Consider the following 15,260-nt stretch of genomic DNA (forward strand, 5'->3'; position numbering starts at 1 on the left):
TAACAGAAGCCCACCCAGAGAGGTACAGGCTGGGAATCTTGGGAGGGTACAAAGTTAAGTGTGAACAGCAGAGAGCCCTCTCCCCACATTTTTAAGAGAAACCACTTAAGTGAGCCGGCCTCAGTGGACACTGGACACTTGTCCAATAGAGCTCAACAACGCCATAAACCATGAAAAAGACAAGACCCCACAAATTCTAACACCTCTGCCTCCATGCATGCAATTGGTAGCTTCCAGTTTTTGAGGATCTAGAAAGGAGGTATTTCACAGGTGATCTTCCCCTTTTTCTCCTTCTCCTCTTCTTCCCCCTCCCCTCTTATTTCCTTTGTCTTTTGCCTTTTGATTTATCTTCTTTATTTTTATTATACTTTTAGTGATAGCTTTGCTTTATTAACCTTAAAAAATCTTTTATGCTTTTAATTAAACAATTAACTCATTTTTGAGGAAAGATCTCACTACGTAGGTCTGACTGATCTGGAATCCACTGTATAGACCAGGTGGCTACAAACTCACAGAGATCCACCTGCCTCAGTTTTCTGAGTGCTGGGATTAAAGGTGTGTGCCACCACACCCAAGAATTTTTTTTATTTATTATTTCCCTTCATACATTGACCTAACTCTGTCTCTGGCTGTTTTTCAAGACAGGGTTTCTCTGTGTAGGTTTGGAATCTGTCCTGGAACTCCCTTTATAGATCAGGCTGGTCTTAAACTCACAGAGATTCACCTGTCTCTCCCTCCTGAGTGCTGGGGTTAAAGGCAAGTGTCACCAACTGACCAGTTTTTGTTTGTTTTTCTTTTCTTTTTAAAAGGTTTTATTTATTATGTATACAACATTCTGCCTCCATGTTTGCCCGTATGCCAGAAGAGGGCGCCAGATCTCATTACAGATGGTTGTGAGCCACCATGTGGTTGCTGGGAATTGAACTCAGGACCTCCGGAAGAGCAGCCAGTGCTCTTTACTGAGCCATCTCTCCAGCCCCTGTTTGTTTGTTTGTCGAGACAGGATTTCTCTGTAGCTTTGGAGCCTGTCCTGGAACTAGCTCTTGTAGACCAGGCTGGCCTCTAACTCACAGAGATCCGCCTGCCTCTGCCTCCCGAGTGCTGGGATTAAAGGCGTGCACCACCACTGCCCGGCCTGATCTTTTTTTTTGTTGTTGTTGTTGTTTGTTTGTTTAAAAAAAAAACACATTCCTTTCTTTGTTAGGCTAAGTCTTTTCCTTCACCCTTTTTTCTCTTTCCTTTCTCCCCATTTCTGTGGTTTTCTCTGTCCTATACTTCTAGTATTTTCCCTTCATCTTACTGTTGTTTTAAAGGCTCTTAGTTACCTTCTTACATTCATTTAGTTCTGTCTTAAAACTTTCTCACTGTTGAAAATTATTTTTTTCCTTTATTTTTAAAAATGATTTCTCTCCCCCTCTCAACACCTTCCTCCACTTCTCTTCTGGTTTGTCTCCTGATTCAGCCCTCACTGTCCTCCATTTTCTCCTTGAACGTCTCCTACCTAATTCATTTACTATTTCCACATTTGCCTTAAGTCAATTTTAACTTCAGAAAACACTCATAGTTTTGTAAATTTTTTCTGTTTTATGATGTTTGGAGATATGTTAGTGATATTAACTGATCTTAAATATAGTTTTATATCTTCTATAATCTGTTGATGTTGCTATTACAGTAGCGTTTTCTCTCTAAGTAGTAAAAGGATTGAATCCTTAGAAGTAAACTTCCTGGGGCCAGAGAGTTGAGACAGTGGTTAAGAAAGCTTGCTGCTTTTTCTAGAGGACCCAAGTTCAGTTCCCAACACCCGCATCTGGGAGTTTAACTTTCTGAAACTCTGGCTACAGGATGTGACACCTCTTCTGGCCTCCATAGGTACCTGCTCACGCACATGTATACACATACACACACACGCACACGTACACACTAAACAATAAGTGTTTAAAAAAACTGTAGGGAGACTGGGAGATGTGTCAGTGATTAAGAGCACTGCCTGCACTTCCAAAGGACCTGGGCTCAATTCTCAATACCCACAAGGTGCCTCACAACCATCTGCAACCCAGTCCCAGGGGACCTGATTCCCCCTTCTGGCTTCCCCAGGCACCAGACATAAACATGGTGCATAGATATCCATGCAGGCAAAACACTCGTTCACATAAAGTTGAAAAAGAATAAAAATAGTTTTAAAAAGAGCAGGCTGCTGTGTGGTAGGAAGCCATTTAAATAAAGCCAGAAGCGATGCCCAATCCTAAAGATGCAAGTTCACAGAGCAGCAGCGTGAGGAAGCAGCAGACTCGTGCACGGGACAGCAACCACTCCATCCTTCCAGTAGGCACATCACGGCTTAGAAAGTTCGGAAGACGCAAAGACACAGCTAGGGAAATAAGTGAAATGCCAAATGAAGCGTTCAGAAGTTGCCCAGCAAAAAATGAAAATAAATAAATAAAAAAAAATCCCAAAGAAACTACAAACAAACAAACAGATGAATTCGATTTAGGATCTGGGGAGGAAAACCAGCCACACAGAAGAGTCAGTAAAGCAGAAGATTAACTCAGCTGTGTGGGAAGAGCAACTTAACAGGGAAATGGAGATTTTGAAGAAAGCTAGAAATGTATAAATCAAAGGAGAAGTGTGGAGAGACGTGTCGCCAAGGCGCTGGACCAAGGGGAAGAAGCACAGGGGTGGAGGACACGGTTGGGAAAATACTGATTCAAACGTCAGTAAAGAAAAATAAAGCAGAACAAGTGTGGCCACGATGCCCAGAGCTCTGGGGAGTGATGATAAGACCGGGTCCATGAACCCAGGGCAGGAGACCACGATAAAAATCACAGATATGGAGAATCTAGTTCATGGGATTAGAGTGGAAAAGTTCCCACGAGGGCCACCAGGAACCACAAATAGAAATGAGTAGAAAAGAATCTTTCTGCAAGATAATATAGTCAAGTTGTTAACATAAAAGGCAAAGAAGCCATATTAAAAGTTGAAAGGGAAAAGTGCCAACTTACATCAGAATATCTAACCTCCCATCAGGATCTTCCATGCCAGGAGAGCTTAGGACAATCTATTTCAAGCCCTGAAACTAAATAACTTTCAACCAACATTCCTAAATTTAGTGAATCTATCTTTTTGCATTGATTAATAATTAAGGGCATTTCAAGATAGTCACAAACAAAGATAATTCATGACTATTGGACTGGTTTTGGATTCTGTTGTTGTGATAAAACACCCTGAACCAAAGCAACAAAGAGGAGAAAGGATGTATTTAGTTGACAATCTCAGGTTACAGTCCATCACACAAGGGAGGTCACAGTGGCTGGGAGCAGCTGGTCGCATCCCACCCATAGTCAAGAGCACAAGGAACTAAATGCATGTGTGTTTAGTTGTGTGCTCTCTGTGCCTAACTGGACTTTTCCACTCTCACATAGTTCAGGATTCCCTTCTTAAGAAGACCCATAGTGGGCTGGGGTTTCTTGCATCAATTAATTTAATTAAGACAGTCTTCTACAGACATGGCCACAAGCCAACCCAAAGTCGACAATTCCTCGTTGAGACAATTTCCTGAGGTTATTCTAGGTTGCATCAAGTAGATAATCAAAGCCAACCATCAAAACTCCCGGCCACCACTAACTACAAAAGACACTAAAGGAACACTATGTACATGGGAGGAAGAAAGTCTTAATCACAACAGCAAATGAAAGAATAAATTTTATGAGAGAAGCAGATGAATAAAGAAATGGTTAAGAACGCCATCATGTTCAACAAAGCAAATCAGCAAAACTTAATTCTAAAGGAAAGAACAAACAATTCAAACAAGCAGAAACAATCAGCAGAACTCCAGGAATTAGTAACCATCTCTCAACCATAACCTTAAATGTAAATTACCTCAGCTCACCGCGAATAAAGAGATATGGATTTGCTGGCTGGGTTAAGAAAACAGCTTGCTGTTAAGATCCAGCTTGGTGTTGCTTCCAAGCAATACATCTTTCTAGCCAACACATGCACAGATTGGGTGTAGAAGGGTGGTAACGAATCTAGTGAGTGTGTAAAAGTGGGGAAGAAGATGCTGTCGCTATTCTGATAGTGGGTAGTCGTCCAACCAAAATTAGAAGAAATAAAAAAAACCCACATATATTAACAAAGAAAACAATATATTAAGAAGATATAGTCATCATAAATATATTCACCAAATGTTGGGACTCCCAATTTCATAAAACAAACACTAGTGGACATTAAAAGTCATGGGGTATGTTCTCATGCAGTAAGAGTGGGTGACTTCAATATTTCACTTTTCTCTTCTGATAGGTCATTTAAACTACAAACTAATGAAGAAGCTCTACCATGAAATGACACCACACAGGCTGGAGAGATAGACCAGAAGTTAACAGCACTTGTTGCTATTCCAGAGGACTGTAGTTATGTTCCCAGCACCCATGAGTACCTCACAACTGTCTGCAACTTCAGCTCTAGGGAATCTTGTGCCTTCTTCTGGGTTCTGCAAACACTGTGCACAGGTGGTATGTACTCTCACTGATAAATACATAGACTCATAAATATGTTTTTTTTTAAATCTTAGAAACCACATCTTGAGCTGGTTATGGAGGAACAATCATCACAGCACTTGGGAGGCAGAGGCAGGTAGATTTCCAGGAGCTCTGGGACAGCCAGAGTTACCTAGTGGGACCTAGCCCAAAACAAATAAACCCACAAAGGCCCAAACACCGTATCATAGACTAAATGGATTTAGTAGACATCTATGGAATATTTTATCCAGCATATGTTGTATGCCCCAAACACCATATTATAGACTAAATGGATTTAGTAGATATCTATGGAATATTTCATTCAGCATGTGTGGTATTCATATTTTTCCCACCAGCTTATGGAACTTTCTTTAAAATAGAACATATTCTAGGCCATGAAGTAAGTCTTAGGAATACAAAATAATTTGAACAATTTCTTGTATTTAAAAGACCATAATAGAATAAAACTAGCAATCAGTAGCAATAGCAGAATCTCTAGGAATTACAGATACTTGGAGACTGAATAAAATATTCATGAATGATCGCTGGGTTGATGAAGAAAGGAGAGGGAAAAATTCTAGGATCAAATGAAGATAAAAACACAACTTATCAATCTTTGGGGTACAGGTAAAGTCATTCTAAGAGAAGAGTTTATAGCTATGAGGGATGGCATTAAAAATCCAGAGATTTCAAATACATTTGTTAATGATGTACCTCAATGTCTTAGAAAAACAAGAATAAGCCAAGCCCCAAAGCAGTAGGTGGCAAGAGATAATCAAGATTAGGACAGAACTTTATGGAATGGAAGCTAAAAGAATATAGAATTAATCAAATGAAATGATAAGCAAGATTGATGAAAGAGAGAAAGAGAGAGAGAGAACCCAAATTAATGTAGTTAGAGATGAAAAAGAAATGTTAAAATCAGTTTCAATTAAATCCAGAGGATCATAGGGAATACTTGGAAGGCTTAGAGTACAGACAAAGAATGCTGGGAAAATCTCGAGGAAATGGACAGATTCCTTCAAGCATATGACCTACTCAAATTAAATCAAGCATATATAAACAAGATAGACAGATCCACAGAAGTCAACAAGAATGAAACAGGAATTAAAAGCATATTAACAAAGAAAATCCCGAAACCAGATGTATTTGCTGCTGACTTGTACAAGTCTTCCAAGAAGAGCTGATGTCAATGTTCTTCAAACGATTTCATAAAAATATGAAGGGGTTTTGATGGGCATTGCATTGAGTTTGTAGATTGCTTTTGGTAAGATTGCCATTTTTACTATATTAATTCTGCCTACCCAAGAGTAAAGGAGACCTTTCCACTTTCTGGTGTCGTCTTCAATTTCTTTCTTCAAAGATTTAAAGTTCTTGCCATACAAGTCTTCCACTTGTTTGGTTAGAGTTACTCTGAAATATTTTATACTATTTGTGGCTATTGTGAAAGGTGATGTTTCTCTGATTTCTTTCTCAGCCCATTTATCATCTGTGTACAGGAGAGCTACTGATTTTTTTAAGTTAATCTTGTATCCTGCTACATTGCTGAAAGTGTTTATGAGTTGTAGAAGTTCCTTGGTAGAATTTTCGGGATCACTTATGCAAACTATCATCTCATCAGCAAATAGTGAGAGTTTGACTTCGTCTTTTCCCATTTGTGTCCCCTTGATCTCCTTTTGTTGTCTTATTGCTCTAGCTAGGACCTCAAGAACTATATTGAATAGATATGGAGGGAGTGGACAACCTTGTCTTGTTTCAGTGGGATCACGGGGAGATTCTCTCCACTTAGTTTGATGTTGGCTGTTGGCTTGCTTTATATTGCCTTTATTATGTTTACATATGTTCCTTGTATCCCTGCTCTCTCCAAGACCTTTATTATGAAGGGATGTTGTATTTTGTCAAAAGCTTTTTCAGCATCTAATGAGATGATCATGTGCTTTTTATTTTTTCAGTTTACTTATATAGTGGATTACGTTGACAGATTTTTGTATGTTGAACCATCCTTGCATCTCTGAGATGAAGCTGATTTGATCATGGCAGATGATGGTTCTGATGTGTTCTTGGATTTGATTTGCCTGTATTTTATTTAGTATTTTTTGTGTCAATGTTCATGAGTAAGATTGGTCTGTAATTATCTTTCTTGTAATGTCTTTACTTCTTAGGTAATTTCAGCCTCATAAAAAGAGTTTGACAGTGTTCCTTCTGTTTCTATTGTGTGGAACAATTTGAGGATTATTGGTATTAGTTCTTGAAAATCTTGTGAATTCTGAGCTGAAACCATCTGGTTCTGGGCCTTTCTTGGTTGGGAGACTTTTGATGACGGTTTCTATTTCTTCTTCTTTTTCTTTTTTCTTTCTTTCTTTCTTTCTTTCTTTCTTTCTTTCTTTCTTTTTTTTTTTTTAAAGAATTAGGAATCAGATTTATTTTTATTTATTNCCCAATGAAAGCCATAAAACAGAAGGAGTCTATTGCAGCTTACAGTTCAAGGGTGTATAGTCCATGATGGCAGGGAAGGCAAGGCGGCAGGTCACATTGTATGCACCTGCAGAAAGCAGAGAGCAATAAATGCGTGTGTTCTGCTAACTCACTGCTTCCTATTCAGAACTGGGAATGGCACTGCCCAATTCTAGTGTGGGTCTTTCCATCTCAAGTAACCTAACCAACATAGTTCTTCAGGGACATCTTAGAGGCTAGAGAATTCCTCACCTGTGAAGCTTGGCTCCCAGGTGATTGCAGATCCTGTAAAGTTGACGATACACACAAAAATCAGATGGCTGTAGTTATATGGAGTTTTATCTGGCTCTCCTAATCAATTCTGCTAATCTACATGTCTGCTTTTGTTCTAATGCCATGCTATTTTTTTTAGATATTTATTTATTTATTTATTTATATGGTATCCTGCCTGTAGGCCAGAAGAGGGCACTAGATCTCATTATAGGTGGTTGTGAGCCACCATTTGGTTGCTGGGAATTGAACTCAGGACCTCTGGAAGAGCAGTCAGTGCTCTTAACCGCTGAGCCATCTCTCCAGCCCCCTGTTTCTATTTCTTTAGCAGTTATAGGTCTGTTTAATTTGCTTATCTGATCTTGATTTAATTTTTGTAAGTGACATTTATCCAGAAAGTTGTCCATTTCCTTTAAATTTTCTAATTTTCTGGAGTACAGGTTTTCAAAATATGAACTGATGATTTTCTAGATTTCCTCTGTGTCTGTTGTTATGTCCCCCTTTTCATTTCTGATTTTGTTAATTTGGATATTCTCTCTCTGCCTTTTGGTTAATCCACACACCTACAAACACCTGATTTTTGACAAAGAAGCAAAAAAAAATCAAATGAAAAAAAGCATATTTAACAAATGGTGCTGACATAACTGGATATTAATGTGTAGAGAAATGAAAATAGGTCCATATCTATCGCCATGCACAAAACTCAAGTCCAAATGGATCAAAGACCTTAGCATAAAGCCAGCCACACTGAACCTCATAAAAGAGAAAGTGGGAAGTACACTTGAACGCATTGGCACAGGAGACCACTTCCTAAATAGAACCCCAGCAGCACAGACACTGAGAGAAACAGTAAATGGGACCTCCTGAAACTGAAAAGCTTCTGTAAAGCAAAGGACAAAGTCAACAAGACAAAACGACAGCCTACAGAATAAGAAAAGATCTTCACTAACCCCCACATCAGACTGAGGTCTGATCTCCAAAATATACAAAGAACTCAAGAAACTGGACACTAAAAGATCACACAATCCAATTAAAAAAAAAAAGGAGTACAGACCTAAACAGAGAACTATCAACAGAGGAATCTAAAATGACTGAAAGACACTTAAGGAAATGCTAAACATCCTTAGCCATCAGAGAAATTTGAGCGACTTTTCTATATGCATTTGCAAAAAAAAAAATCTTACATCATTGAAAATGACCGGTAATAAACCTAACCAAAGGAATGAGAGACATCGACAGTGGAAATTTAAAACACTGAAGAAAGTTGTTGAGCAGGCTCTAGAAGGCAGAAAAACGTCCCACACTCATGGGGTCATTGGAAAAGGCAATACTGTGAAAAGGCTCCATTACCAAAACAGATCTCTGGTGTCAACACAGTCACCATGAAGATTCCAGTGTTCCCCTTCACAGAAATAGAAAAAAAAGTCCAAAAATGAAAATGAAATACAAAAGACCCCAAATAGTCAAAGCAGTCCGTTTCAGAAAGAGCCATCTTGGAGGCATCACAAACCCTGACCTCAAATCACACTGTAGTACCATAGTGACAAGCCGCTGGGACAGAAGTGAGTGGAGTAAAGGAATAGAATGAAGGAGACAGAAATAAGCCCATACAACCAAACCAACTAAACCATCAACAAATGTATCAGAAATAGATACACTGCAAAAAAAAAAAAAAAAGACAGTATTTTCAAAAAATACCTCTGGAAAAACTTGATTTCTCACAAGTAGAAGAAGAAAACAAGATCCATATCCTTCACCTTAAGCAAAATCAATTCAAAATTGTTCAAAGACCATAATTAGCACCGGAACTCTGGCTGCTAAAGAAAAAAAACATTTCTAGAGACACGCACAAGCAAGGACATTCTTTATAGGCCCACAGGAAATAATTCCAAGAATTGGCAAATAGGATTGCATGATCATTAAAAAAAAAAAAAAAAACTTCTATACAGAAACTACTTGTGGGGGAGGACAGAAGCCAGCAAGAGGGTGGGATTGGAGGACAGGCAAGAGAAATGGGGAGGGGAGTTGATAAGAACACACATATGTCAGAAAATTTCATAACAAATTCCATTAATTCATTTGTTAACTAAAAGTCAAGAAAAATAAAAATAGAATTACCATATTACCCAGAAAGTCTGTTTCTGGTTATATATTCAAAAGAAGTAAATGTACACACTTAAATAGATATTTGTGTGCCCGTAGAAATATCATTCACAACAATAGCCAGAAGGCAGAATGGTGTCATGTCCACTGACCGATGAATATGTCCACACATGGGAACGCAACACCTTAGTACTGACACAGGCTACGACAGGACGGAAACTTGAGAACATTATGCTAACTGAAAATTGTCTGTTACCAAAGGGTTTGTCCCCCAAAAGTCAAAATCCCAGAAAGGCAGAGAAAAGGATGGTGATTGTCAGGGGTTCTGGGGGAGAGGGGGACTGGAGCTGTTACACAGAGATTCCGTCTAGGGAGAGGAAAAGTTCTGGCAATGGATGGTGGGGAATGGCTGTGCAAAGTGCACATGCACTTGATACCATTGAACTATTTACGTTAATTGTTACAATGGCAGATGCTGTAATACGTGTCGATGGCAAATGTTCCATTATGTGCACTTTATCACACTAACAATAACAACATAAGAAGATGTTGGTCATATGGACCCATGAGTGGCCTTTATGGGAAGGGCTGGAAGAACAGGACAGTGTTTGAAGACAATACAAGGAATTCCCCTCTGTGTTTGACTTTTGAAGAAGTCATTTCTCTGTATGAGGTCATCTGTTACAGGCTTTGGGACTCCCAGACTTCCCCTGCAGAGACTTCTGTGTATATATGAGAGGCAGAGCTGGGCACCCCCTGGAGAACAGAACTGTTAGGTCATGTCTGGAAGAGACAGTTGGGTAGGAATGATTGGTTTGACCAAAAATGGCAGTTATAGCTGGGAAAACACTCTGGGGTTTGCCTCATTCACAGCGGAATTGAGCCTCTCTGGAAAGTGAGGTACCAAGCGTCTTTCTTTCCACTTACTTGGAACATTTTGGAAGAACAAACAACACAAAACCAAAATCCAAACCCACCTGCCTAATTGAGACCAGAAGCTGTGAATTTTAAAGATGGCTTCCCACAGGGTGTTTGCCCGTGCCTGCTCTGATTACATGGGCAGAGGGAGGGAGGTCAAGTATTAAGGGGCACAGATGACACAGAAAGCTTTCCATATGCTGAAGGGAGACCCAAGACAGGGCCAACAAGGTTATCTTGAAGATTCAAAGCCAAGGGACTTAGTGCTCTGGAGTCACGTAGGTGATGTGTGGCCTTCCAGATACATCCTTGTAAAACTCAGGATCTCCACTGATGGAAGGAATTGAAAGGAATTGAAAGCATCCTTAAGCCATAGGATAAACAGGAATAGCCTAACACCCCCCAAGCTCCAGAGCTGCTCAGTTTTGCTATTATGGGTTGCAGAAGGCAGAGAAGGAAATCTTAGGGACAGTCCTGGGGGCCACTTGAGAGGACCATGCTTCAATAGCTAGCACTGTCCTGATAAACTTCGAACTCAAATTCAAACAGTGTTTATACAAATAAGGGTCACGTGACAGCCTCCCTTCTAAAGACTGGGCATGGAGGAACACACCTGTAACCCCAGCATTCTCAGGCCAAGGTGGGAGAATCCTGTTGTGAAAGAGGAGGGAAATCAAAACCTAGAGGCGATTTTTTTTAAAGCCTGTTTTCCAGTACCATGTGAATGACTCGTCCTCTGTCTCCGGCATCCCTGGTCACTGCTAATTCAACAGCTGTGCAAATCTGCTCCTCAGCAGTGATAAGTGAAAAAGGGGGCTGCTCTGGCCCGAGTGTGTTCCCCAAAGTCCATGTGTTGGAAGGAAACCTGATTCCTAAACTCTGTTGTGTTTATGGTCATTTTAGGTGGGGCCCTTGGAAGCAATCAAGGCTGGATGAGGTCATTAGGGTGGTGCCGCCATGATGACATTAATGGCTTTATAAGAAGAACAAGAGAACTCAGCTGGCACACTGACTCTCTCCCGGGAATGCTCTTCTCCCGTGTAATAATGTTGCAAGAAGCTCCTCACCAGATGCTGAACAAGTGTCCGCACCTGCCTGGACTTCCGTTATCTAGAATCAGGAGGCATATAAAACTCTCATAGATTACCATGCCTGTGACACTTGGCTAGAATAGTAGACAATGCCCTGAGATGGAAGGGAGGCTGTATCTCTGAAAGGGTAAGGGAGCTCGTATGTGTAGCATCCCCTGGTCCTGGGTACCAGTGCTGGAAGCATGAGGCAGGGAAGCTTAGTGTGGTTGTAAAGTACCCATGGAAGTTGGAGAGAAGCCTTAGGAAGGGGAAAGAGCTGTTGTTCATTCAGGATGTCAGCTAGGATGAAGGCTGTGAGATCTGTATCATTTTTTTTTTTAAGTCCAAAGATAGCTGTAACCTGTGAGATGTTCTCGTTTGGAGCATGAGACTGGGTACCAGGTTTTATCTGTTTACATGAGCGCTGTGGAAGGAAAGCTCTGGGAAAAAGTCACTGAAGGAGCACACATTATAGGACACATCCATCCACAGTGCACCTGACCAGACCTGTGAAAGCCTGGAGTACGGGGGCTGGAGAGATGGCTCAGTGGTTAAGAGCACTGGCTGCTCTTCCAGAGGTCCTGAGTTCGATTCCTAGCAACTACATGGTGGCTCACAACCATCTGTAATGAGATCTGGTGCTCTTTTCTGGTGTGCAGGCATACATAGAGGCAGTATGTTGTATACATAATAAATAAATAAATCTTTTTTATTTATTTATTAAAGATTTAAATAAATAAATCTTAAAAAACAGCCTGGAGTACCACTGCCAGGAATATCATGTCCTGGAGCATCCTTTTAAGGAAAAAAATCCAACCTACTTGACTTGCCGTCCAGTCCTGCTGACTTCTGAGGGCTGCCTGGCATCACAGGACCCGGGCATCATAGGCTGGATGGGCTGGCTCAGCAACAGCCTTTCAAAGGAGAAAGAGAAAAGGGACAGTATAGTGAACACTTGCGATGGTCAGTTTTCCAACTGTCACCTTGATACAATCTAGAGTAACCTGGGAAGAGAGTCTTGAGGGACTGTCTATACTGTGTTGGCCTGTGAGCATGTCTTGGGAGAGACTGTCTTAAATTAATTGCTGTGGCCAGCTCACTGCAGGCAGCACCATTCCCTAGACAGGGCTCTTGAAACGTGTAAGAGTGGAGCGATCAAGTTGAGCACAAGCAAGCGCTCATTTCTCTCTGCTTTTGACCGTGGATGCGATGGGACTTGGTGTTTCAAGTTCCTGTCTTAACTTTCCCACAGTAATGGACTGTAACCTGGAATTGTAAGAAAACTCCATTCTCACCCAAGTTCCTTTATGGTGGAGTGGTTTTTGTTTGTTTGTTTGTTTTTAAATTACAGAAACAGAAATGAACTAGAACAGTACCCAAACTGTGGCCCCCTGATGGCAGTATTATGAGTCACACAACGGGTCATTGTCCCTGACCTTCAGGACCCCAAGGTCTTCCTTGCTGTCGCCTTAACTGAGACCAACTGGGGAAGCCTTGGAAGTTTTCCTGCCTCTCAACAGGGTGGTTTCGTACCTGAGCTGCCGATCATGGCCGAAGTCAGGGCTGGGCTGGCACTGGCTGGCATCCTGAGAGGTGGGAGCAGCCGTGGTGAGGCTCAGGCCTGGCGGAAGCACGGCAGCCGCGCTGCTGAATTGGGCTGGCAGGCTGCTCACTGACCGGCTGTTGGCGGGCAGCAGCTGTGAGCTTCTCATGGCCTTTGGACCCTGGAGCATCGGTTAACAAGAGGGAAAGTTCAGACTCGGCCCAGACCATCTCTCTAGGAAAGCTCACACAACTTCCATCTTGCCTTGCCTCTAAGGTAGGGCTAGCAACAGTGCAGCAAACGGTTTTTATTTTGAGCATCTTCCCCACCGGATTGTAAGCACCTTGAAGATTCTGAAAATCTCGTCTTGTGTTCCAGGCTCTCAGCAGAACTGAACCACTGAACTGCGAGTTTTCTTTTTCCCTACACATTTTGCTTCCTGTAACAAAGAGCTCTTTGCTGTTTGTCTACCTCACTGGTCCTATGCCTGCCCCAGGGCCTTTGCACAGGATGATTTATCTTGACAAAAGGTTCTTCACCTGGATGCTGATACAGCTGACTCTCACCACCCCCCACCAGCTTTGCTGACACATAGTCCTCCTAGGGAGGCCTCTTCTGACCATCTCTTTAAATCTACAACCCGTCTCCTGCCTGGCATTCCTATGCCACCCTCTGACACACTGTGCTGTGTACCCATTTGTTGCTGTTCTGCCCATTGGAGCTTCATGGTTCTCTCAGTGCAGTGAGCTTCAATAAACATCTACTGCCTCAGATAATAAGTGAACGAGGGGGTGGCCTTGCCCTGATTTTTCTTTTCTGTCTGTGATACTGACTGACCTTTCCTATGGTGACACCCTAAGGCTTTAGATTTTAGCTTTTACAATAATCTTCTAGTATCTGTGTAAACTTTTCCTCAGTCTTTGCTTTTCCAAAATCCCCTTGGTCATTCTCACCTATTAGTTTTCTGTTTTGTTTTGATGACTCTTTCAAGTTAAAAGGCTGTGTTTTTAGGCAAAACTCTTAATTTGTTTAAGGGTTAACTAAGCTCCCTTCTGTGTGTAGATTTGATTCCAATCCCTGAAAAAAGTACTTGGAAAACATCACATCTGTACTGACCATGCACAGCTGTCCTCATCATCCCTAGATAACAAATATTCCTATAGCTCTGGTGTTATATTGGTCATTATAAACCATACATGAGACTGGAACAATGGTTCAGCAGTGAAGAGCACTGTCTGTTCTTCCAGAGAACCCAGGTTCTTTTCCCAGCATTCACATGGTAGCTCACAACCAGGTGCAAATCCATGTCCAGGGGATTTGATCCCTTCTTGTGTCATCTATGGGTACCAGGCACGTAGAGCACAGACATACATGCGGACACCCATAGACATAGAATTAAACAAACATCTGAAATGAGTTAAAACATGAAGGGGTCTGGAATGCAGCACACTGGTCCAGTGTTTCCACGGCATCTAAGAAGACCAGAGCCTGAGCCCCAGAATCAATAAATAAGTAAATAAATTATATAGGAGGATGCATGCATATCTTGTGTAAACACTTTATCACTTGATATTAGGGACTTGGGTCTCCTCAAGTTTTGGCATCCATGAATAATTTCATACCATCCACTATGGATCTGGAGGGATGGCTTTATTATCCATCCTGCACTGTCCACTGTCCGTTTCCAAATTCTCTACCGGATGAGGAACACCTTGAGGTCTACAACACCCCTCTTTTATTGCTGCTCCCTAGGGAACAGATACACACTGGTGGTGTAGGAGGTCCTTCTACATTTGTGTTGCTTTCATTGGTTGAAATAAAGAAGCTGCCTTGGCCTTTTGATAGGGCAGCCGTTAGGTGGGCGGAGTAGACAGAACAGAAGGTTGGGAAGAAGGGAAGTGTGGCAGATGCCATGCTTCTCCTGCCCAAGACGGACGTTGGTTAGATTCATGCCGGTAAGCCACAACCTCGTGGTAACACACAGATTAATAGAAATGGGTTAATCAAGATGTGAGAGTTAGCCAATAAGAGGCTAGAGCTAAGGGGCCAGGCAGTATTTAAATGAATAGAGTTTCTGTGTGATTATTTCGGGTGTAAGCTAGCCAGGCGGCGGGACACAGTCTGCTTTCCTTACAACACACTGGAGTCCATTGTGTGGCTGTGGAGGCGTCAGGAGAGGCAGCGAGCTGCCATCTATGCTGTGATTTCTCAGAACAAGGGACTCAGGACTTTGCTCTGCTCCATACAAGTGTCACTTACCATAGTGACCTGGTCAAATTGTGAGGTCACGGGTGGTTTGTACTGCATGGCAATGGCTACCAAAAAAAGGGTTTTGTAGGTGGTCCGGGGGCAAGGGACAGTGAACAGAGGCAGGTATTTGCATGACAG

General features: G+C 41.6%; 1 protein-coding gene across 4 annotated transcripts in view; it reads right to left on the bottom strand.

The window, feature by feature from the left end:
- Npas2 (neuronal PAS domain protein 2) overlaps positions 1 to 15,260 on the bottom strand; it is a 185,840-nt gene that overhangs the window by 5,385 nt on the left and 165,195 nt on the right. For all 4 annotated transcript variants that reach the window (XM_050134744.1, XM_050134746.1, XM_050134747.1 and 1 more), the window contains 2 exons: positions 12,863 to 13,053; positions 12,151 to 12,243 (listed from right to left, as the gene is read on the bottom strand). In XM_050134744.1, coding sequence (XP_049990701.1) covers positions 12,151 to 12,243; positions 12,863 to 13,053 — 284 coding nt within the window. The remainder of the gene's footprint in view (positions 1 to 12,150; positions 12,244 to 12,862; positions 13,054 to 15,260) is intronic.

Source organism: Alexandromys fortis, unplaced genomic scaffold, assembly GCF_014885135.2.
Source record: "Alexandromys fortis isolate MF-2015 unplaced genomic scaffold, M_Fortis_MF-2015_v1.1 scaffold_20, whole genome shotgun sequence".
NCBI classification, from domain to species: Eukaryota; Metazoa; Chordata; class Mammalia; order Rodentia; family Cricetidae; genus Alexandromys; species Alexandromys fortis.